This window comes from Herpailurus yagouaroundi, unplaced genomic scaffold (assembly GCF_014898765.1).
Source record: "Herpailurus yagouaroundi ecotype Mexico unplaced genomic scaffold, PumYag 151535, whole genome shotgun sequence".
Classification (NCBI taxonomy): domain Eukaryota; kingdom Metazoa; phylum Chordata; class Mammalia; order Carnivora; family Felidae; genus Herpailurus; species Herpailurus yagouaroundi.
Window position 1 is genome coordinate 24,904 of NW_024422818.1, and position 26,037 is coordinate 50,940.

Sequence of the window (26,037 nt, forward strand, 5' to 3'; positions counted from 1 at the left end):
AAACACTTCAAGACTGGTGATATAAGAAGGTTAAAAGTAAAAGGATGGAAAATACTTACCATCTAAGCACTAATCAAAAGAAAACTGGAGTTATATTAGAATCAGAAAAAGTAAACTTGAGAGAAAAGAAAATTACCAGTGATCACATACATATTGCATAATGATAAAAGAATCAGCTCACCAAGAAGATATAACTATTCTAAATGTGAATTCACCTAGCAACAGAGCTTCAAAATGCATGAACCAAAACCTGACAAAACTGAAAGGAGAAATAGACAAATCTACAATTATATTTGGAGACAATGTTCCTTTCTCTATAACAGAACTAGTAAAAAAATCAGCAAAGATACAGAAGAATGAATAACATGAATTATTATGCATGGGAGTGGGTATGTGATTATTAGGAATATCTATGTCAGAAAAGAAAAATTAATGAAAAAACTTCTACATCAAAGACAAAATTAGAATTCAAAATAAACTTTGAAACGTTCAGGTAATAATAGCAAATTGAACAGCCTTCAAACACTCCATTTAAACTAAGGAATTTTGGGGATGCCTGGGTGGTCCAGTCAGTTAGGTGTCCAACTTCAGCTCAGGCCATGATATCGCGGTTTGTGAGTTGGAGCCCCACATCAGGCTCTGTACTAACAGCTTGAAGCCTGGAGCCTGCTTTGGATTCTGTGTCTTCCCCTCTCTCTGCCCTCCCCGGCTCGCTCTCTCTCTCTCTCTCTCAAAAATAAACTAAAGGAATTTTTAAAACATCACAAATCCATAATAACAAAAAGAAGAGGAAAAGAAACTACTACAGGGGCGCCTGGGTGGCGCAGTCGGTTAAGCATCCGACTTCAGCCAGGTCACGATCTCGCGCTCCGTGAGTTCGAGCCCCGCGTCGGGCTCTGGGCTGATGGCTCAGAGCCTGGAGCCTGTTTCCGATTCTGTGTCTCCCTCTCTCTCTGCCCCTCGCCCGTTCATGCTCTGTCTCTCTCTGTCCCAAAAATAAATAAACGTTGGAAAAAAAAATAAAAAAAAAAAAAAAAAAGAAAAGAAAAGAAACTACTACAATTAAATTTTGGAATCTGGAAAGCGGATGAACTTAGTAGACCTGAAAAGGCTGAACCATAAGGCAGAATGGGGAAAGCCAAGAAGCAACCCAATTCATAACACAAAAACTCCAAAAGCTCATAAATTAGTAGCATTTAGGTACCTCTAAAAGTGAGGGTAAGAGTGAAGCTAAAAAGAAAGAACTGGTTAAAATCCCTTTAAGTAGTAATTTGATACCTAGGGTTTCTTCACACGGCCAGATATTCACTTTTATCCACTGGGCACAGCCAGTTATTGATCTTCTCCTACTCCAGCAGGAAAGTGACAATTCATCAGAAAGGGTTAAACACAAGGTCTCTGGATTATGGAATACTAAACACAATAGAGGGTAGGAGCATTACCTGCAAAACTCGGAGGGAGGCTTACACTGAATAATGGGAACTTCAGTCTTTCGTCTTATTTAACACCTGGAATTCTATGAAGCAAGGCTATACCTCCGGGAAGGATATTCAAAGTTTCTTTGAACACTCTGACCATCTCAAAAGGAAATATACCCTAAATACAGTCATATTAAGGGTTTTCCAGGCAAATAGCCCAGCCAGACCACCCGATAGCAGGATTTCTCAATCTCAGCAGTACTGGCATTTTGAGATAGATACTTCTTTATTGAGAGAGCTGTCCTGTGTATTGTAGGATACTCAGAAGCATCCCTGGCTTCTCATCACTTGATGCCAGTAACACAGATTGTGATGACCAAAAATGTCTCCAAATGTTTCCAAATGTTCCTGGGGGAAGGGGAAGTTCGGGGTGGGGGGTGGGGGAAATCTCCAAATCATCTCTGGTTAAGAATCACTATCCTACAGCTCATAATCAGCTAGTTTTGCCCTCAGTCTCAGAGCTTCCAAATAGCTTTTGAGTTCACCATTCTCAAATATGAGTAGACAACCAAAGATCACCAGACATTTGAGGAACACTCCTAAAATGAAAAACAAACAGAAAAAAATACCTTGGAGGAGACAGAATATGAATGAAAAAGGAAATCTCGAAAGCATTGCAACAGAAGTTCTTAGTTGCAACAGAAGATATTGTTTGTGGAACAATAGAAATGCCCATGAAATAAGAGGAGGCTATTATAATAAAATAACAGAGGGGAAAGAAATTATTGGAAATTTAAAAGTACAAATGAAAAACTAAATAGAAGCATTGGAAGATAAATTTAAGGAACTCTCTCAGAAAACATAACAAAGAGTGGCACCTGGGTGGCTCAGTCAGTTAAGCATCCGACTCTTGATTTCAGCCCAGGTCATGATCTCACAGTCGTGAGACTGAGCCCTATGTTGGGTTCTGCGCTGGGTGTGGAGCCTGCTTAAGACTCCCTCTCCCTCTCCCTTTGCCCCTCTTCCACTCCCACTCGTGTAATAAATATAAATAAATAAATAATAAATAAATAAAGCATAACAAAGAGATAAGAGAAAAAGGTTAAAAAAAAAAAAAAGGAATCATCCCATTATGTCACATATCCAAATATCAAGATTTCCACAGAGACAGAAAAAATAGAGGAAAGGAAATCATCAACAAATTATTTTAATTTTCCAGAATCAAAGGACGCTGTATTCAGCACAATCGTTACAAAGAAACTTCTTTCCAGGAGACTTTCAGAAGACTAGAAAATATCCTATATGCTTGAAAAAAAAAAATCAGTGTCAAAGTCAAGAGTCAGAAAATTTTGCACTTCAGTGGCAATACTGAAAACTAGAAAACATAGAAAATTATTTACAATCTAGAATTCTGTACCCAAACTATCCATAAAATACGAAGACAGAATCTGTCATAGGAGGAGAGAAGTGAAAAGTCTCCAGCATGTTAATGAAGAAAGATCTCAAGATGACAGTTGCACACAAAATGTAGAGGGCAACAAATTCATACTGAAGAACATCAAAATACTCTAAAGAAGATTTCTTCAAGAAGACAAAACTACTAGAATACCTTGTGCAGACAAACTTACGAAGAGGATATTTAGACAGTTGGCAGAGTTTAAGCTTCAATCAGTAATATATATACTTTTTTTTAAACCAAGCCAATAAGTAAGAAAGACAACTCAAAGAGGGAAAAATTGTACAGAAAGAGAAAGTAGCCACAAGATACTTACATGTGGCTCAGCAGTGAATAGTGTGTACATAAATATATTAACATAAATACAGAATTAAAACTTACTCAATTACCTTATGACTATATTAGGAGGATGGATAGGTATGGGAAGTGGATGTGGTGGGGACAGGGAAAATGAAACAGAGCTAAATCCTTATTTTTCATATTAGGGAGTTTACTAGGTCTAACCAAAATTTAAAAAAAATCAACAAGAAGCAATACAAACATGTTATTTACAGTCATGAAGACAAATATCAGGTAATCAGCTAAAATGTTTGCCTCTGGAGAAACTAAGGAAAGGATCAGCCAAGAGGCTGCTCTATTTGTAGCAAGTTTATTAGAACTATATAGTTCTTTTTTTTAATCTTTTTTAATCTTTATTTATTTTTGAGAGAGGCAGAGACAGACTGTGAGCAGGGGAGGAAGAGAGAGAGAGGGAGACACAGAATCCGAAGCAGCTGAGGATCTCACGAACCGTGAGATCACGACCTGAGCTGAAGTCAGACGCTCAACCAACTGAGCCAAATTGAGCTTAAAATTATACACATAGATAATCTTGACCAAAGGATGCCCGGACAGAGAAAGAAAAGGGAGTGACACCATGTGCAATAGGAAGAGATTTTTAAAAACGTACTTAATGAAGAAAAACAAAACTAATCATGAATGATATTGAATAATATACTAAAAACAATTTTTAAAAAATGTTTTAATGTTTATTTATTTTTGAGAGAGACAAAGCACAAGCAGGGGAGGGTCAGAGAGAGAAAGGGAGACACAGAATCTGCCTCAGCCTCCAGGCTCTGAGCAGTCAGCACAGAGCCTGATGAGGGGCTTGAGCTCACGGACCATGAGATCATGACCTGAGCCGAATTTGGACATTTAACTGACTGAGCCACTCAGGCACCCCTATATTAAAAATTTTTAACTGTCAACGTCAGGATGTCAGAATGACCCACAAGTTGCAAATTACGCTTTTTTTCTTAGTGTTATTATTTTCTTTTAAAGTTGACTTCATGTTGCAAAATATTAAGGGAAAGATAAAAGAAAATTATGGTAGTTACATAATCAATACTGATTAGGTATGTTTAGGATTTAAAATTTATCTAAAGAGTTAGAGTAGGGGCGCCTGGGTGGTGCAGTCGGTTAAGCGTCCGACTTCAGCCAGGTCACGATCTCGCAGTTGGTGAGTTCGATCCCCGCGTCAGGCTCTGGGCTGACAGCTCAGAGCCTGGAGCCTGTTTTGGATCCTGTGTCTCCCCCTCTCTTTCTGCCCCTCCCCCGCTCACACTCGGTCTCTCTTGCTCTCAAAAAATAAATAAAACATAAAAAAAAAAATTTTAAAGAGTTAAAGTCATGGGGTCAGAGAAGGCTTTCAGAGTCCATATGATAAAACCTACAAATTAGGATTTAATTTAAAGGCAATTTATTTATAAATAATACTTGCTGTAGCAACAAGAGCTCACTTACAAAAATCTTCATACTGGTGCTGTAGTTCATCCAAAATAAATAGAATATCTCTAATATCCACCATGTGGTTACCTGTAATAGAAAGAGTAAGTTCAAGTACTGTTATTTCTTTTTTGAACACAAATCTAGTTTCCATCCCATTCTAATACAAAAACAACACAGAGATGTGTGAAAGTAGGAACAGAGGTTGTGAATAATATCTAGAATTGTTAATAGCTCAGTACACACTGAAACATAAAAGACCATTATTTTCTTTTTCCCTTAATAAAAGAGTTTCCCATCAAAAGAAATTAGTCACATTTTAAGCTCCACAGCTAGGTAATCAGGTTAATATTTCATTCATTTAATAAATAGTGTTTTGAGAATCTACTATAGGTAGAATTTCAAGTTTTAGCTCTTTTGTCTTTCTCACTGGATTGTGAGCTCTTCAAGAGTACAGGATGTCATTTGTTTCCCCAATGCCTAGCAAATTATATACTTCCTAGCACTTAAAAACTAATTTTGGGGGGGGGGGGGCGCCGGGGTGGCGCAGTCGGTTAAGCGTCCGACTTCAGCCAGGTCACGATCTCGTGGTCCCTGAGTTCGAGCCCCGCGTCAGGCTCTGGGCTGATGGCTCGGAGCCTGGAGCCTGTTTCCGATTCTGTGTCTCCCTCTCTCTCTGCCCCTCCCCCGTTCATGCTCTGTCTCTCTCTGTCCCAAAAATAATAAACGTTAAAAAAAAAAAATTAAAAAAAAAAAAACTAATTTTTTTTGAGGGGCACCTGAGTGGCTCAGTCAGTTGAGTGTTTGACTCTTGATTTGGGCTCAGGTCATGATCTCAGAGTTCATGGGTTCAAGCCCCACGTTGGGCTCTGCGCTGACAGTGCAGAGCCTGCTTGGGATTCTCTCTTTCCCTCTCTCTGTGCCTCTCTCCCACTTGCACTGTCTCTCTCTCAAAATAAATAAATAAACTTTAAAAAAATTATTTTTTAAAAATTATTTTTGATAAAACAGGGAGGGGGACAAAACATAAGAGACTTGTAAATATGGAGAACAAATTGAGGGTTACTGGAGGGGTTGTGGGAGAGAGGGTGGGCTAAATGGTTAAGGGGCACTAAGGAATCTACTCTGGAAGTCATTGTTGCACTATATACTAACTAATTTGGACGTAAATTTAAAAAAATAAAAAATAAAATTAAAAAAATATTTTTGAATGAATAAATATACTAAAGGCTGTAAAGAATCATGCAATGTCTACATTGTGGATAGCAGTAAACCATTTACTTAGCGTCTTACACATGTACAGCACTCCCATAATTATAACTTCCTACCATTCCTGCCCTTGCCTCTGTCTAAAACCATTTTCCTTCTTGGACAGTGTATGACAGAGAATGGGGTCAGAGACAGTGACCTCAAATAATGTTGTTCCAATTGGACACCCAATAGTTCTTGCCTCCAAATGTCTGGCTTCGCTTGACATCCAAGGTGAGAAAGACCAGGTGTTGACTTACCTACTTATAAAAATACTAGGTTTGTTCTTCAGCCTATGCCTAAAAAATCAACTATTCAGTTATAAGCATAAGCAAAGACCCTGAAAAGAAGATGCCAGTTTTTAATGTGCCTTTTGAGTCCAAGAATTATTATATACACTATGGTTTTGGTGTTGGGTAAGATTGATTCATTCTGCTTCTTTGAAAATTGGTAAGCTATGTCAGGTCCAGGACTTTAAATCACTGCAAAGCAAGTAAGTATTTGACCCAACCAAAGAAGTGCTAGACCAATTGATATTAAGTTGTCTTCTGATTAGAACTGCTTCTTACATTCTGGGGTTTTTTTTTTTTAATTATTTTTAATGTTTATTTATTTTTGAGAGAGACAGAGACAGAATGCAAGTGGGATGGGGCAGAGAGAGGGGGAGACACAGAATCTGAATCAGGTCCCAGGCTTTGAGCTGTCAGCACACAGCCTGACGTGGGGCTCGAACTCACGAGCCATGAGATCATGACCTGAGCCGAAGTTGGACGTTTAACCGACCGAGCCACCCAGGCGCCACTCTTACATTCTGTTTTTTTATTTTCTTGGTATTTATTCTCATTCTGTTCTTGATTGTGGTTCTAACACCCCAGTGAACTTCTGGAACTTTTGTAGATAGAGTCCATATCCCAAGTTCTTAGATCAAAGCATAAGTCCTAAAATAATTCAAGGCTTCAGCCCTCAAACTCCTGAATTTGATCGGTGAAAAGTATTCTGTTGGATCATCCATAAATTAATCCAATGGAGAAGGCTGTATTGTTTATATCTGGTCTCTACTTAAAGAACTCCCCTTTCTGGAAAGAGGTCCAACATTGACCAGTGAGCATGCAGTAGCCAACCATTTACAGATTTACTAGCTCTCGCTCAAATTTATTCCTTCTTCTATGCAATGATAAACACTTCTCACACACCTCTAAGACAAATACTATCCATTTATATAGTCTCTGGTGGCTAAATAAGCATTACAGAATCTGAAATTACTATTTTGACCCCTACCTAGCTTATCAAAACCTCAATGAATAATTCCTGGTTGAGACTGAGACAATCAGTATAGTTACAGGTAGCATTTACTTCATAAGAGAAGTTCAAAACAGCTTCCCACTCTTACATTTGTCCTTCTGGAGGAAGCTCATATTGGAACTTTCCTTTCCATTCAACCTGGAAAATGTAACTATCTAATGTGAAAAAAAATAATCCTCATCATCAAAGTCATATTCAAGGCAACATTACTTTGAAGGTGTAAAATGACTATTAACACATTTCCATAATCTCCACAATAGCTCCACAATATCAAAGACCTTCTCATCAAAAATCGTGCTAGTTACTACTTTTCACCCAGTTCAATTACTAGATCGGTAAATACCACGAGAGAAAAAACTACTGCACCAATATCCTATCTCAGAAACCAAACTACCAGAACTGTCACACAGTGATTTTCCATATTCCTCTTGCCAGATCTTAATGAAGCAAATGCTTGTTGGACTTCCTTGCAAATTCCACCGGCATTCCTCTTCATCATGCATACTCATGAAGATATTCTCCATGTTATCAGTATTGCTCCAAAAAACCAAACCAAATACAAAAACAAGATGTTAAAACAGTACCTATACCAGGGTGCTACGGCTTCCACTAGTGGGATAACTGACTTATATCACTCCTTACTTCAAAATTCTGTCACAGAAGACTCCATATCCACTACCGGGGTAACCCAAAACTTTTGGCATTCTGAGGGTGTCCTTTCCTTTAATGTTTAAGTAAAATAGCCCCGACCCCACACCATACATCATATGAACAGCAGTCAATACTCCCTCCAAAATTTGAAGATTCCTGAGTGTTTTATACTCTGGCGGTTGATTTTCGTTTTGTTTTCTATTCCCATGGACTCCTGATCTCTCTCACATTATCACATCCTATAGATGCTATCTTCTCTCCACCCAAGCCTACCTAACACAGAACCTACAGACCTTTTTCCTTGAAAAAGAAAATAGAGAGACCCACCATATGAATAACACAAGGCTATTGTATATAACCAACTCTTACTAGATAACTTGAAATTAATGAGAGTCAGGGATTTCTTTATAGCACAGCAAGCACTACATAGTATTGTCCTAGAGTTCTACAGCCACTCTCTATTGATTGCTAGACCCCCATCCACTCTCAGGTTCCCTCAGTGTTCCTCTTCCAGCTGCCGATTAGCCACTGTTGTATTCTAAGTTCCTGTTGTTTTCTTATATAGAGTACTTTACCTTACCTTTTTGCTCAAACTAGGTATCTCCCAATAGGCTTTAGCTCTCATAATCAAACATACCTGTTAAAATGATTTTCCTAGTCAAAAGACAAGGACCTCCCCTATGAGGAATTTTACCTTAAGTCACAACCAGGTTATTAAAAATGACAAAATGAAAAAATCTTATTCTCTCTGGTTGGAGGAGATGGAGTGAAGGATGAGACTTATTAATTCATTCAACATATATTTGTTGAGCAGTTAATATGTGCCATAAGCACTGTATGGAGTACTGAGGATACAATATTGAGCAAAAGTACACATGATATCTGCTTTCTTGGTATTTAGTCTTATTTGAGATACAGATCTTCACAAAACAATAAGAAATAGGGGTACCTGGGTAGTTCAGTCGGTTGGGCGTCTGATTTTGGCTCACGTTGTGATCTCGTGGTTTGTGAGTTCGAGCCCCGCATTGGGTTCTGTGCTGACAGCTCAGAGCCTAGACCCTGCTTCAGATTCTGTGTCTTCCTCTCTCTCCCTGCCTCTCCCTCACTCACACTCTATTTCTCTATCTCTCTCAAAAATAAACATTGAAAAACTTTTTTAAAAATATAAGAAATAAAAGTTGCAACTGTGATTAGTACTGTGAGAGTGTATGAGAACTTGACCTAGTCAGAAAAGTCATGGAAGCATCCTTAAAGAATAGAGTTGAGTTTAGATCCAAAGTATAAGTAGTAATTCACTAGGAGGGGAAGAATGCTCCAGGAAAAGAAAAGAATATATGTAAAGGCTATGGCAGGAGGAAGCCTGGTATATCACTGAAACTCTAAGAAGGCACAGTAAGCAAAGCAGAATGTGGTCTGAGATGAAGCTGGAGATCTAAGGTAAAGGCCAGACATTGCAAGTCCTTGTACGTGACCTTAAAGGGCTCTTCATCCCAAGAAGTATTATTAGAGTTTATGCAAGGAGGTAACATGATCAGATGTGTGGGGTTTTTTAATTTTTTTATTATGTTTATTTATTTTTGAGAGGGGAGGAGGGGCAGAGAGAGAGAGGGAGACAGAATCCGAAGCAGGCTCCAGGCTCCGAACTGTCAACACAGAGCCCAACATGGGGCTTGAAACCACAAGCCTGAGACCATAACTTGAGCCAAAGTCGGACACTTAACTGACTGAGCCACCCAGGCGCCCCACAGATGTGTGTTTTGAAAAGATCATTCTGTCCATAGTGTTAAGGGGGATAAGACTGGGTGTGGGTGGGGCACCTGGGTGGCTCAGTCGGTTGAGCGTCTGACTTCGGCTCAGGTCATGATCTCACAGCTCGTGAGTTCGAGCCCCCCGTTGGGCTCTGTGCTGACAGCTCAGAGCCTGGAGCCTGCTTCGGATTCTCCCTCTCTCTCTGCCCCTAACCCACTCGCATTCTGTCTCTGTCCCTCTCAAAAATAAACAAACATTAAAAAAAAAAAAAAGACTGGATGTGGGTGGGTGGACTTGTTAGGATGAACAGTGATGGTCCTAAGGAAAAATTATGGTAACTTGGACTAAGGTAATGGTGGAAAATAGAGAGATTTAAGAGATATCTAGAAGTTTAAAATAATAGTAATTCACAACGGTTGCATGAGGAGAACAGAGAAAACAGAGTTGCCAAGGATAATTCCCAGGTTTCTGCTTCCTATTTCTTGAGACTATTCTAGTGCCAATAGGTTCTATTTAATTCCTACAACAATCTATGAAATCAGCATAATTTTTCAGTTTAGCTCCCCAAGTACAAAGCCTGGAAATCCAGACCAGAATTCCAGAAGCCAAAAAAAAAAAAAAGCCACAGTGGTTTCATATGTAATTTCTGTTGCTTCTGGTAGAGCATGCCCTAAAGGCTATTTAATAATATGACTTGAGATTAAGCTTTAAAATCCCTATTTTATGGGCATCTTTATGCTCCAGAACATCCCTCCACTTATGTCTATCACCCCAGAACTCACCATAAATGACTACCTACTAAAATCCATGCAGCCTGGTTCTATCTTCACACCACATTCCAGCCACCAAAGACCCCCTAAAAGCCACCACTGACAAATGACAAAAACCTGTGGAAGCCCATGGAAAAGGATGCCATGTCTGATAATGTTCCTGCCATATTTACACAAACTGTTCCCTCAGTCTAAAATGTCTTTCATTACCACCTTCATTACCACCTTCAACCAACTAACCCCTATTGATCCTTCAAGATTTAGCTCAGACATCACATTCTCTGATGATCTTTCCCTGGTGTTTCCAGTATACATTTGCAGCCTAACTACATTCTATAACAGTATTTGCTATACAACATTATAATTTTCATTTTATTTGACTCTTTCCACACTAGAATGTGAACTCCTTTGCAAAAAGAAATGTGTTCTATTCATCTCTGTATCACCTTGCATAGTTCCAAGCACAGTAGATATTAAATGACTATCTGACTCATTAAATACATGGATAATCAATGAATCAATCATTTATCAATCCATTATTATCAGACACCCCCTGGTGACATATAAACATATAATACAAAACATCTGCTAAATATATCCATAATGTTTTTTAAAAAATCTACATTTTGCAAAGAGTAACTGAATAGCATGAGAAGATTGTGTAATCAAAACTATCTAATAAAGTTAAAAATTCAAGAAATTTAGGTCTCCTAATTTGTGAAGCCAATGCCCTTGACATTAAAGAAACCATCTCTCCACAAACAAGAAATGGAAAAGAGAGGAAAGTTTGAAAAGAAAATAAATACATTTTTCTCTTACATTTTTATCAAACATACCAAAATCTAATAATTTTAGAAATTTCTCATTTAATTTTTCTAGACTATCTCTTACCACAGACACCAGTAAGCAATGTTGATAGGTGGCAAGAGGTAAGAATCAAGAAGGAGAGATAAAGGATGAATCAGCACACTGATATCCAAGAAAGATATATTTACATAGTAATTCAAATAATTCACCGTCTATACTAGCATGTTTTATCACTTCCTGAAAAGTTTCAGGAATTACAGGAATATCCATGCTATCCAAAACAGCAGCCAGTTCATCAGTCGCAACTCGACCACTTTTTATCCTACAGAAAATCTTCAAGGCATTCTGGAATGCTGTAAAAATATAATAAACAAAGAAGTTATTTTATCATGAGAATCAACAGCTTTTCTTGGAGGGGCTGATTTTGTGTCAATAGCCCACCAGGGTACAATACCTTTCCATAGGCATAGGGTTTTCTAAAAATGTACCTGCAAGTAGGCATTTGCCCAATTCTGACCACATTCCTAATATAAAATGTAATTTTTGCTATTATCACTACTGATACAATATTAGCGATGATAGGTGGTATTTATTGAATGCTATTTATGTGCCAAACATTGTTCTAAAAAGCTCTGGATTATCTCATTATACTATATTCACCGCTTAGTTAAGCCTTGTAACTAAAATAATTTCGTATCTATCAGTGGTATAATCTATAATAGCAAGGCAGCTTGATCTAAAATTTGAGGGCATCATTAATTGTTTTAAAATGTAATTTAGAAAAAATAGCGTAAAAGAAAGAACAGAACAGATGCAAAATTTCTCTTCAGATTTTTTTATATTACAAAGAGTTTAGCAATGGTTTAACCACTATTTAAAGGTCTTCTATTTCTCCATAGAAACTTCATTTTCTTACGCTAACAGTCCTTAACATCAAAAATGAATTGGAAAGATTTGCAACAATATGGATAGAACTAGAGTGTATTGTGTAAGTGAAATAAGTCAGTTAGAAGAAGATAAATATGTTTTCACTCATATATGGAATTTAAAAAACACAACAGATGAACATAGGGGAAGGAAAGGAAAAATAAGATAAAAACAATAAGAGACTCTTAAATACAGAGAACAAACTGAGGGTTGCTGGAGGGGAGGTGGGTAGGGGAATGGGCTAAACGGGAGAGGGGTATTAAGGAGGGCACCTGTTGGGATGAGCACTGGGTATTATATGTAAGTGATGAATCAGTGGGTTCTACTCCTGAAACCAATACTACACTGTATGTTAACTAATTTGACTTTAAATAAATAATTTTTTAAAAATGAATTGGAAAGAACACAGTTAAATGAAAATATTCATATTAATGAGAGAATTTTCCCTAAACAGATGTCCTCCTTAAAATCTAAACAGATTGATACCTGTGTCCTAATGCTAAATTTAAGTGATCCTCAGACTACCGCACCCCTTAATTTGATAAGGAAACACAATTCCCATAATCCACTTCAGAGAGCGAATCACTTTTTGTCAGACTACATTTTCTCGGAATTCAGGATATAACGAGCCTACTGATCCACAAGTTCTTAGATTTGCACAGTCATGGAGGAAGAACTGGGCATTATTCACTCATCCAACCAACCAGTTGTTATTGACCAGGCGAGCAAAAGTAGCAGAGGAAGGACCTCTGAGAATCCTCTCCATAAAAGCTGTGAGAACACGGATGCAAACTGTCAGAATCAACTTTTTTCAAAACTCTGGCTATAAATCAAAGGCTTAGAGTCATCCAAAGAGTGTTTTCTTTCAGAAAAACGGCTGAACCTCAGTAATAGTGAGCTTTGTGGCATTTTAGCTTGCCATTATTCCCATCTTACCATCCCAGCTTCCCAGGAGCCTTGAAAACTAAGAGCCTACCCTCATGATGAAAAACAGCAGCCTGACAGCCAATGGAGAAGAATGAGTTTGGAACTTCTTCAAAGCCCCATTCTCTAAGAGCTGTCATTATTAGACCTGCCTTGTGGCTCCCTGGAAGACCCTACTTGCCAAGCTGCCTTATTTGACCGGACTCAAAGCTTGCCCAAGGCAAAGAGCCTTTTCCCTGGAAGTACTCCTCAAACACAATCAGAGGCAATTAGTTAACATTATAACTGTCTGAAGTGGTGGGTAATAGTTGGAGCAAGCACTGGATGTTACATGTAAATGATGAAGCACTAAATTCCACTCCTGAAACCAGTATTATACTATATACTAACTAATTAGTTTAAGTAAAAACTTGAGACAAATGAACAAAAACCAGTCAGATTCAGGAGCCCTGCTCTTAAATGCTATTGCTGCTCTTCCAATGACATACTAATATTTTTTAGGATTAAAAAAAAATTTTTTTTTTGGAGAGAGAGAGAGAACAGGGGAGAGGGGCAGAGGGAGGGAGGGAGGGAGGGAGGGAGGGAGAGAGAGAGAGAGAGAGAGAGAGAGAATCCCAAGCAGGCTCCATGCTCAATGTGGAGCTTGACTTAGGGCTTGATCCCACAACCCTGGGATTGTGACCTGAGCCAAAATCAAGAGTTAGATACTCCACTGACTAAGCCACCCAGGGGCCCTGACACACTGATAATCAAATAAACCCACAACTGTACAAAGAAGAAAGATAAAAGCAACACAAATTTCCCATCCAGGGCATCCAAAAAATGATGCATTTTGATTAATATCCTACTTGGATACCTTTCTATGTCTCTTTATGTTCATCAACGATTGTGAACATTTCACTCAATTAAAACAGTACATATAGTATACTGCCTTTTCACTAAAAATATGCCATGGACCTATTTACAAGTCAATAAATGTAGATTCATGCCATTAAAAAAAAAACAATTGGGGCAAATAATAGGCTAGCAAACAAGCTTAAGAGGAAAATCTGGGAAATGAGACATCTGTAGAGGCCTTTGAAAAGTTCCAACATATTCCTGAGCATCTAGATGGCCACACACATAAACAGGTCTGTACCCAGGAAAACCAGAGTAGGTTCTGAATGCTCAGGTCTGGCTTACGTTGAGGATATACACACGCAGGAAGTGAAGGCTAAGGAAGAGTTGAAAACTGTCTGAGTGTTGAAGGCATGCCCCAAGGCACACATAGGGTCCCTCTGGTTTTCCTCTACCTAATAATTGGCAACCAATTTTGCCTTAAAAGGCACTTAAGGACACAAGCATACATATATAAACTATAATGTGAAAATAAATATGTATAAAATATAAGAAAAGATATTCACTGTGAAAGTGTCTATAATAGGAAGATAATTAGAATCAATAAAGGATTAGTTAAATAAATTATAGTATATCTACATTTTTCAGACACCATGCAGCTACTAAAAAATAAAAGGATCGAGCACCTCGGTGGCTCAGTTGGTTAAGCATCCGACCCCTTATTTTGGCTCAGGTCATGACCTCATGGATGGTAAGATCAAGCCCCACATCAGGCTCTGCACTGACAGCATGGAGCCTGCTTGGGATTCTGTCTCCCTTACTTTCTGCCCTTCCCTCACTTGCTCTGTATCTCTCTCTCTCAAAATAAATAAAAATAAACTTAAAAACAATTTTTTTTAAGTAAAAGGCTGACCTACACTTACTGGCACGGGGAAAACTTTCCAAGACATATTACTCAGTTAAAAAAAAAAAATCATGCTAGACAACAAAGTACATAGCATGATCCCTTTCTCTTAAAGTATAAGATGATCATATTTTTCCCTTTTATTTTCTTAGGGTCTCTTGATTTCTAACTGTATGCTTGATCTTTTCACTTGCCTCTATAAGACCCAGGTACTCTAGTTCTCTTCTGCCTAGTAACTGATAACTCATTTTCTCTTACAAAATATGTAAATATTTATATACATTCATAAATGCATATAAGATGCTAAAGTCAACATTAACTTTTTTTTTTTTTTAATTTTTTTTTTCAACGTTTATTTACTTTTGGGACAGAGAGAGACAGAGCATGAACGGGGGAGGGGCAGAGAGAGAGGGAGACACAGAATCGGAAGCAGGCTCCAGGCTCCGAGCCATCAGCCCAGAGCCCGACGCGGGGCTCGAACTCACGGACCGCGAGACCGTGACCTGGCTGAAGTCGGACGCCCAACCGACTGCGCCACCCAGGCGCCCCAACATTAACTTTAATATAGGAAGGATTAAAGAGGGTATTTTACATTTATATACTATTATATTGCTTGGATATTTTACTAAAAATAGTGTATTTGAGAATTAGGCATACTGTTTTAAGAGGAAGAAAAGAAATTTGGCACTTCTTGGTTGGTCTCAGAACATTGGACCATAAATAAAAAATAAGGTCAAAATAGAAAACCAGAACTTGAAAAACAAAGGAATACATGATAGTTCAACTGGGGCTCGACAAGCAGGCAGTACTTAGGTACCCAAACACACTTACAAATCTATAGTCAAGAAAAAGCTATAAGCTGAAAACCAAGTAGACAAAGAGGAAACCCAGTGCTATAGGAGTTAATCAAAATGCCAAGTAGGAAGAAATTCAAAGAGGGAAAGCAAGCCAAGCATCACATCTATATTGCTAATTGATGCATACGGTAATGTATTAAATAACATTCACTACATTAATGAATAAACATTAAAGAGTTTTTCTTGCCTCTTGCTTCTTATCCAGGTATATGAAGATTATCACATTCATATATCCTTGATTCCAAGAAAATACAGGCTGGTTGACAGAAATATATAATCCCAAGGACAGATTATAGGAATTTGATCTTGCCTAATGGCAAAACCAAGGAACTGGTTTTTGTTTTGATTTGTTCTAACACAAAGAACTGTTAAAATTAGGTCACAAACCCTAGAGATCTCAGAATATTGGAAGCACTGTTTCTATCAGTAACAGGAATATTTCTTCCAATCACTTTCTTTGCTATTTACAGGAGTGTAAACTAAACATTGTTAGGAGATCCATCAGTGTCTGAAATTTTTAGGGAGAAATACAAGCAGATTCCAAAGAGATCAAAGAAAGTACTATTCACATTGGAGAAGAAAGCAGATATGAGATTTCAAAGGGAAAAAAGAAAAAAAACACATGAACAAAGAATGGCCTGGAAACAAGAATGAAATTGGCATGTATAGACATTTGTGTCTCTAACTGGAGCACGGGGTTCTTGCCTGGAAAAGATTCTACCAAGAGGAAAGTGGCAAGAAAAATTATAAGGGGGTGAGGAGGTCAAGCATAAGGGTTTGGACCACATTCATTTCATCACAGGAAAAGCATCTACATTTTTGAGGAGAATGATATGACAAAAATCGTGTGTTAAGAAAATCTAGCCGTTGCATGCAGGAAAAAGTGGAGATTATGGATAGAAAATTAGGATACTGTGGACAGGTTTTTAGTGCCTTTTATGAAATAACTCGTGTCTAATTTTTCTCAACCTAGGCTACAGGGGAAAAAACTATGTGAGAGATCTGAAAAAAACATAAATTCATATAACCATCCCACCCTAAAATCAGTGACAATCAAAATCATTCTTTTCTGCAATTTTGAGGAATCGTTTTTTTACCTGGATCCTGGGAGACCAAATAACAAACATCATTCACAGTCTTAAGGAAATCTGAAAAATCCAGCATTCCATTAACTATAATAATGGTTCAGAAACAGAAGGAAAAAAACTGCATTAGCAAACTCATTAAGAACATAAGATGCGGGGCGCCTGGGTGGCGCAGTCGGTTAAGCGTCCGACTTCAGCCAGGTCACGATCTCGCGGTCCGTGAGTTCGAGCCCCGCGTCGGGCTCTGGGCTGATGGCTCGGAGCCTGGAGCCTGCTTCCGATTCTGTGTCTCCCTCTCTCTCTGCCCCTCCCCCGTTCATGCTCTGTCTCTCTCTGTCCCAAAAATAAATAAACGTTGAAAAAAAATAAAAAAAAAGAACATAAGATAAAAATGCAAACTAAAAATGTGAATAGAATTAACTGATAGTCTAGAGGAGCATTAACATTAAATATAGAATGTAAAAAGAAAACCTATCATAAAAACATAATTACACATTTTAATTATGTAGTGAATAGTGCCCAGCAATAATCAAAATGATATAGACTAGAATTTAATATACTGCAATATTCTTTACTCAAAGCTCTAATTTTTATACTTGTCATTAGGTGCAAAAAAAATCATGCAACTTGTCAATTTTACATATATAATGGTTTTACCTGAAAAGAATAGCACTGATTTCATTGTGTTCTAGCTAAGACCCTCTATACCAGCGGTTTGAGGGGAGATTACAGATCCAGATGAGACTCTAATGAAAGCTTTGCCTCAAATCATTCCATCTCGTTCTCTCCTCTCCTCCTTTCCTCTCTCTCTCTCTCTCTCATTACACACACACACACACACAAAATGTATTGAACAAATGCACAAAATATTGCACAATATTAAAGTCTTCACCCAAAAAATCCTCTCATTTATCATGCAAAAAGTAATGCCTATTTATTAAAAGAAAGAAAGAAATCTAAATTGTACAAATGAAAATTTCAGTAAGAAATTATTGCTTGGTTTGAATGAGAAGTTGAAATTATGGAGCTTTTTTTTCTGCATGATAATGCACAGGTCATCTCTGATGAGCAACTAGAGCTGAAAATCCAGATTTACAAAGTGTGACAAAACACAGAATCAGGATTCTTCTGTCTCATTTTCTAGACAAGCATAGATCTGCGTCAAGGAACATCTGAATTTTTCAAGATTCTTCAAGTTAAATAACTCTAACATCATTTTCCTCTTCAGATAGTAAATGAGGCCAATTTTGAAAGGGTTTATCTGTGTTTGGAAGAAACTTATTATAAATTTACATTTTAAATTAATGTAATCTGAACAAAGTAACTTATAAAAGAACATTTCAGTGCTTCTGGTGGTCTGCAGGCTTCTACTGTCAGAGAAATTGACAAGGCTTAGTTGTTCTCATTGCTAAACCACAGAAACACTTTCTGGATTGGAAAATTTGTCAAGTTGTCTACCTCAAAATTTCTTTTTCAGTGTAATAACTTGAGAGTGGTTTCTCCTTTCCTTCAAAGACACAATGAAACATCTGTGCAAATTTCAATCAATTATTTTGATTTGTTTTCTGACTTCTATGTGACTTAGGTTTAAACAAAAACCTTATAGATAAAACATCAAGAGCACAATCCATACAAGAAATAGTTGTAGACTAGACTTCTTCAGAAGTATGAACTTAAGTTGAAAGATATTCTTCAAAAATTGGGGTGCCTGGGTGGCTCAGCTGGTTAAATTCCGACTCTTGATTTGGGCTCAGGTCATGATCTCACAGTTGGTGAGTTCAAGCCTGGCATAGGGCTCTGTGCTGACAGGGCAGAGCCTGCTTGGGATTCTCTCTTTCCTCTCTGTTCCTCCCTTGCCTGTGCTCTCTCTCACATATCCAGTAAAGGACTCGTGTTCAGAATATATACATTCAAAATGCAATAGTAGGAACACAAACACATTTTCAATGGGCATAAGATATACAGGTAGCAAAAAAGCACATGAAGATATATTCAAAATCATTTGATCATTCAGGAAATGCAAATTAAAACCACAATGAGAAAACACCATACATCTATTAGAATGACAATTTTTAAAGGCTCACCAATTCCAGGATTGACAAGGATGAGGAGCATCTGAAACTGTCATAAATTGTTCATAACAATGTAAAATAATTCAGCTGCTTTGCAAGCACAGTTTAGCAGTTTCTAAAAAATTCAAATATACCTACCATATGACCCAGTTATCCTACCATCAGGTATTTACCCAAGATAAATGAAAGTATATGACTACACAAAGACACATAAATGAATGTTTACACCAGCTTTATTTGTAATAGCCAAAAACTAGAAACAATCCAAACATCATCAATTAATGAATGGATGAACAAATCATGGTACATCCATAAGAGAGAACACTGCTTAGCAAAAAGAAATAAACCTGATATGTACCAAAGCATAGATGAATCTCAGTATAATTACGCTGAGTGAAAGAAATCAAACTAAAAAAAAATGAGTACTTACTGCATGATATCATTTATATAAAGTTCTAGAAAATACAAACAATCTGTAGTGACAGAACCAGGTTAGTGTTTGCTTGGGAAGTAGTGAGGGGGGGTTGTGGAAAGAGAATGGGGGCTTACAAAGGGGTATAATGGGATTGAGTTTTCACAAGTATATACATATGTAGAAATTTTCAAATTGTATACTTTAAATAAGTCAAGTATATACCTCAATAAAACTATAAAATACGCAGATAATTTAAAATCCACTGGAATAGCCAATTCCAAAAACAGTACAGAGGTTTTGTCTAAAAATTAAAAACAGAACTATCATATCATCCAGCAAGCTCACTTTTGGATATATACCCAAAGGAAATAAAAGCACTATCTCAAAGAGCTATGTGCACTTCAAACATTGCAGCATTATGCCCAATAGCCAAGAAATGGAAACAGCCTAAATGCTCACCAACAGATGAATAAAGAAAATGTAACCTCTATGTATATGATATATTCTGGAGGGTGGAGGGAATGGGCAGATGTTTGTCAAAGGATACAAACTTTAGGTATAAGATGAACAAGTTCTGGGAATCTGATGTACAGCATGGTGACTATAGTTAATAATACTATATTGTATCTTTGAAATTTGCTGAGAGAGTATATCCTAAGAGAGTAGTGTTCTCATCACACACAAAAAAGGTAACTATGTGAGGTGATGGAGATGTTATTTACTTGATAGCTGGTAATCATTTCACAGTGTATATGTATATCAAATCATTACGTTGTACACTTTAAATATATGCAATTTATATTTGTCAATTATATCTCAATAAAGCTGGACAAGATAACATGACTTGACATAAACCATGTTCCTATAGGTATATGCATATCCTATGACCCAGCTTCTTCATTTCTAGAAATCTATCCTATAAAAATATTTACACAAACGTGCAAGAATTGATGAACAAGGATGCTCTTTATAGCATTATTTGTAATAGCAAAAATTTTAGAGGTAACTTTACCACTAATCAATATGAGACCAATTAAAATGTATATAACAAATATCCAGGAAGACTACCTACCAAATTATTAACAGTGTGTACTATGAAGAATTGTAGTGAAAGATTGAGGTGAAGAGATAATTTCCATTTTGTAATTTGTAAACTTCTTTAAGCTAAAAATACTAACTTAAAACAAAAAAACCTTTATACTCAGTTATTAAATTTTTTCTTGTATTTGCAATTTTTACCAAGATATTCAATATAGGTCTACACTTTTTTCAATGTAAAAATTAAGGAATAAAAATTTAAACTAATATATGTTATTTAAAATTGTTTGTATGGACACTAACAACGAAGCAGCAGAAAGAGAAATTAAGAAAACAATCCCATGTACAATGGCACCAAAAATAATAAAATACCAAAAATAAACTTAAGCAAGGAGGTGAAAGATCTGTACTCAGAAAACTATAAAACATTGATGAAAGAATGTGAAGATAACATAAACAAATGGAAAGACATTCCGGGCTCACGAATTAGAAGAATATTGTTAAAATATCCATACTACCCAAAGCAATCTACAAATGCAATGCAATCCCTATCAAAATACCAACAGCATTTCACAGAACTAGAACTAACAATCCTAAAATCTGTATGGAAACAGAAATGACTCCAAATAGCCAAAACAACCTTCAAAAATAAAAAGAAAGCTGGAGGTATCATAATTCCAGATTTCGAGTTATATTACAAAGCAGTAGTAATCAAAACAGTGTGGTACTGGCACAAAAATAGACACATAGGTCAATGGAACAGAATAGAAAACACAGAAGTAAACATACAGTTAAATGGCCAATTAATCTTCAACAAAGGAGATAAGAATATGCATTTGGAAAAGAGAGTCCCTTCAACAAACGGTGTTGGGAAAACTGGACAGCAACATGCAACAGAATGAAACTGGACCACTTTCTTACACTATACACAAAAGTTCAAAATGGACTAAGAATTTAAATGTTAGACCTAAACCCATAAAAATCCTAACAGAGAGTAGAGGCAGTAATTTCTCTGACATCAGCCATAGCAACATCTTTTTAGATACATCTCCTGAGGCAAGGGAAACAAAAGTAAAAATAAACTACTGGGATTACCACAGAATAAAAAGCTTTGGTACAGCAAAGGAAACAACCAATAAAACTAAACAATAACCTACTGAATGGGATAAGATGTTTGCAAATGACATACCCAATAAAGGGTTAGTATCCAAAATATATAAAGAACTTATATAATTCAACACCAGAAAAACAAATAATCCATTTTAAATGGGCAGAAGACAGGAACAGACATTTCTTCAAAGACGACGTACATATGGCCAACAGACACATGAAAAGGTGTTCAACATCACTCATCATCAGGGAAATGCAAATCAAAACCACAATGAGATATCACCTCACACCTATCAAAATGGCTAAATTTAAAAACACAAGGAAAAACAAGTGTTGGCAATGATGTAGAAAAAAAAAGGAATCCTTGTGCATTGTTGGTGGGAATGCAAACTGGTGTAGCCACTGTGGAATACAGTATGGAGATTCCTCAAAAAATTAAAACTACCATATGATCCAGTAATTGTACCTCTGGGAATTTAGCCAAAGAATAAACATTAATTCATAGGTATATAGGCATCCCTAGGTTTATTGCAGCATTATTTAAAATAGCCAAATTATGGGAGCAGTCCAAATGTCCATCGATAGATGAATGAAGATGTGATACACACACACACACACACACACACACACACACACACACACACACACACTGGAATATTATTCAGCCATAAAAAGAATTCAGTCTTGCCATTTGCAAAAACATGGATGGAGCTAGGGAGTATAATGCTGAGTGAAATAAGCCAGTCAGAGAAACACAAATACCATATGATTTTACTCACATGTAGAATTTATGAAACAAAGCAAATGAACAAAGTCGTGGGGGGTGGGGGTGGGGAACAGGACAAACCAACAAACATACTCTTAACTATAGAGAACAAACTGGGGGTTACCAGAGGGAAAGTGGATGAGGGGATGGATGAAATAGGTGAAGGGGATGAAAAGGATACTTATCTTGATGAGCACTGCGTAATACAGGGAATTGCTGAATCACTATATTGTACACCTGAAACTAATACAACACTGTATGCTACCTAACTGGAATTAAAATAAAATAAAAACAAATAAAATAAAATAAAATAGGTTGTATGGCTTTGGAGTAGACTTTTATCTTTCTGACCCTCAGTTTCCCCAACTGTAAATCCAGGTAATTGGAAGAAACTACATCTGAAGTCTTGAAATCTAAAGTTCTAAAGATTATTGCTTTGAATTTCTAATAACAGTATTACTTAAAAGCCTTAAAATGTTCACATCCTTTGACCTAGCAATTTCAATTTTAGTAACCTATCTTTTGTCTGATGAGATAAAGAGAAAAAACCCTGCTTATAACAGCAAAAAATTAGAAATGACATATTTATTTAGATTATTTGTTATATAGCTTATTTTTCAAAACAATTTGTTTTTGTGCTTTGATCTGTTCCCAGAATAATTCACAGCTGCCAAAAGCCAAGCTCTCCAACCAGCCTGATGGCAGGGCCCGGGTGATGGATGGATCGGGACTGCATGGTGGCCCACCGACAGTGAAGCTTCTTGTACCCCTGCTTTTATGTAATTTGGCCTTAGCATTGGTCAGGGCAGCCCCCCTACCAATGAAAGTACCTGGGGATTTGTCGGTTGGGGAATTGCCCATGACAGGCCCCCTGGGAAAAGGACCACGGGGGAAAGAAATAAGATTCCACAGGGAAATTATGCGGGCCTACATCCAGCCCTTGCCACCCCCTGTAAAGACTCCTCTACCTAAAGGAAGGATAGCCCCATATATTTCCCAGCCAGGGAGGGGGACAAATGGATTTGAAATCCCCACCCTGGCAACAAAGGAATGTATCTATGGATACAAATTACTCCAACCCCTAGGCCCACTTGGCCCCCAGGAGGCATTCCAGATGATAACTGGACCTGGTGGGTTAAGGTACAGAATGGTTCATTAGTTCCTAGGTATACATTGTCTCCCTGGGAGCGCAGAAGGCGTGGGTTCCCAGGGCCCTCTTAGTTCCCTCCCGGCACCCCAGACCAAAGCGAATAACTTTTGTTCCTTATACGCAAATGGTTCAAAGAAACAATTAAGAAGTCATGTCCCTGTAAATGTTCCACTTGAGGTGTTGAGAGATAGATGACCTTTCATGAAAATAGCAAAGCAAACGCTTTATAGACTATAAATAAACGTAGATACATAATGAAAATAATATGAAGAAATGAATCAATTTCTTGTAACGTTACAAGAAAATAACCATGTTGTCCCTTAATGGGTGATTACACAAAGGAACATTTTTAGAATTAGGTAAAGCCAAGAAACATAGATGACGCACGCTACAAGGAAATTGCTAACAAATATAATGCCACGTTTGCCGCAATAAAGCAGCCAGTCTAACACACTGTTGTTGTCCGTGTCCATTTGTTATTTTCGCCGACGCCGTGCATCCTTCGGGCACCCCTGGACCTGCTGGGGCTGGACCCCGGCACACAGCCATTTAAAAAGGCAGTGTTGGGGTGCCTGGGTGGCTCAGTCGGTTAAGCGTCCAACCTCGGCTCAGGTCATGATCTCACGGTTTGTGAGTTCAAGCCCCACGCCGGGCTCTGTGCTGACAGCTCAGAGCCTGGAGCCTGCTTCTGCTTCTGTGTCTCCCACTCTCTCTGCCCCTCCCCCACTCATGCTCTGTCTCTCTCTCTCAAAAATGAATAAATGTTAAAAAAAAATTTAAATATTTAAAAAGGCAGTGTGGATCTATATTTATTTACATGGAAGGTTGCCTAACATATAAAGTTAATAGAAAAAGGTAACAAAATTGTATGCATGTGAGTCAACATATATATTTTCTAATTATGTGTTTATGCATATGTATATACCACAGTTACACACACACACGCACACACATGCTTAGAAAAATCCTAGAAAAATATATGTAAAAATACCAAAGTTCAGCTCTGGGTAGTGGGATTACACATAAGTTTTATTTTCTCCTTTCTATTCTCCTATGCTTTCAGAGAATAAAGTTATTTCCACTTTGAATAATTATTTTAATAATAAATCTCCAAAAAATTATATGTCAAGAGAATTAACATATGGATAAATAAACATGTCAGAAAAAATAGAGTTGCTTTTTAGTCTTTCTAAAAGTTAGATTTATATTTATTATTTTATTTTTATACCCTCTGAAAGTTGTGTACAGTAGGCACTCAAAAAATGTTGGGGTGACTCGGATAGATAGACGAATGACACCATTGCAACTTGTCAATTCCTGTTAGGTTGCTAAGTAACATTCTATTGGTGGTCCATTTGACTCCTAGTATTCTCCATCTACAAATTTTTTATAATAACCAATCCACATCTTTTATTTGAGTAGCCTGACGCTTTTAACCTCAGAGTATTACTGTGCCATTGTGTGTATTAAGTTTATTTTATTTCTGACCAATCCTTCAACTTATCTATACCATTTTTATCCTAAACTTATCTCTCCTCCTTAATAAGCTTGGAATGGTCTGTAAATATAATCAGTTCTCTATTATTTACTTCTTTGATTAAAGTATTGGACACTGACAACAAAAGAACAATTACTTTTCCAGATGTTTTAAAATAAAATTATCAGGATTTTGATTTGCATTTTTTTGACTACTGAGGATGGAAAATATTTTTATATGATTATTGGCTACATATACTTTCTTTTATGTGATATTCTTATCCATGTGTCTTACTCACTTTTCCATTCCATTGTTTGTTACTAATTTGTATGAGTTCTTTACACATTCTGAAAACTAATCCTTTGCCACTTCTGCGAATTGCAAATATTTCCAAGTTCATAACTTGTCTTTTTACTTTAAAGTGTCTTTTGATAAATAAAAGTTCTTAATTTTAACATAGTTAAATATATTAATCTGGTCTTTTATACTCAAACACTTTGCCTTAAGAAATCTTCCCTATCGTACGCAAGTAGCAAAAATTAAAAGTCTAAAAATATCAGATGTTGATGAAAGTATGTCATAATCCAATCTGGTAATCAATCAATCCAATTATACTGGAGGCCCAATTTTTTAATATTATCGTAAATGTGCAAAAAAAGTTTTTAGAACATATTATAAAGCTTAGCTTTCCTATGATTTGTAATTAATCTGACCAACATATAACTTACATCCATGTTTGCAAACCTTAAACTAATAATGAAAACACAAAACTTACCATCAATATCAACAGTCTTTAGTGCCTTTTGCATTTCCAAATCACTTATAAAAATCTTCAAGGTGTGATGGATCATTGGCAGATCATTCACATAAATTTTACCACTTTGAATTTTGCTAAAAATTTTACAGGCCTTCTGAAGTGCTAAATACACACGACAAAACAGTTAATTAATTCAAACGAATAATTATCATCATCCCCGCTACACTCTCTCCCAATGAAAAAACAAAAATGATCAGTAAAGGAAGAAAGAGGAGCAAGTCTTGGTGTTCTAATTCTTTGCTTTAAAATCAATCTCATGATTTCTTTAGGTATATCTAGAGTAAATGACCTCCAAGTCTACAAGTTTCCTAAATAACTCTCAGAAACTGAGAAAAGTCATGCAAAGCTCACATAGCAAAGGCAGTCACAATTTTCCCTGGGAATGTTTAAATCCTTCTTCCATGCTCCCATATCACTTGGTACATATCTCAGACAAAGCTATTGGTATTGTGATTGCTTGCATGTCAATATCCCTCACTCAACTATCAGGCTC

At 37.0% G+C, this 26,037-nt stretch overlaps 1 protein-coding gene across 1 annotated transcript in view; it reads right to left on the reverse strand.

The window, feature by feature from the left end:
- The window catches only part of LOC121026692 (EF-hand calcium-binding domain-containing protein 13-like), a gene marked incomplete at its 3' end in the record, with an annotated part of 49,558 nt that extends 23,800 nt beyond the window's left edge, over positions 1-25,758 (reverse strand). Inside the window, exons 1-4 of the mRNA XM_040469489.1 lie at positions 25,503-25,758; positions 16,712-16,786; positions 11,375-11,518; positions 4,657-4,728 (exon numbers count right to left, since the gene is read on the reverse strand). Of these exons, the coding sequence (XP_040325423.1) occupies positions 4,657-4,728; positions 11,375-11,518; positions 16,712-16,786; positions 25,503-25,578 (367 nt within the window). The remainder of the gene's footprint in view (positions 1-4,656; positions 4,729-11,374; positions 11,519-16,711; positions 16,787-25,502) is intronic.
- Between the last annotated feature and the right edge of the window lie 279 nt (positions 25,759-26,037).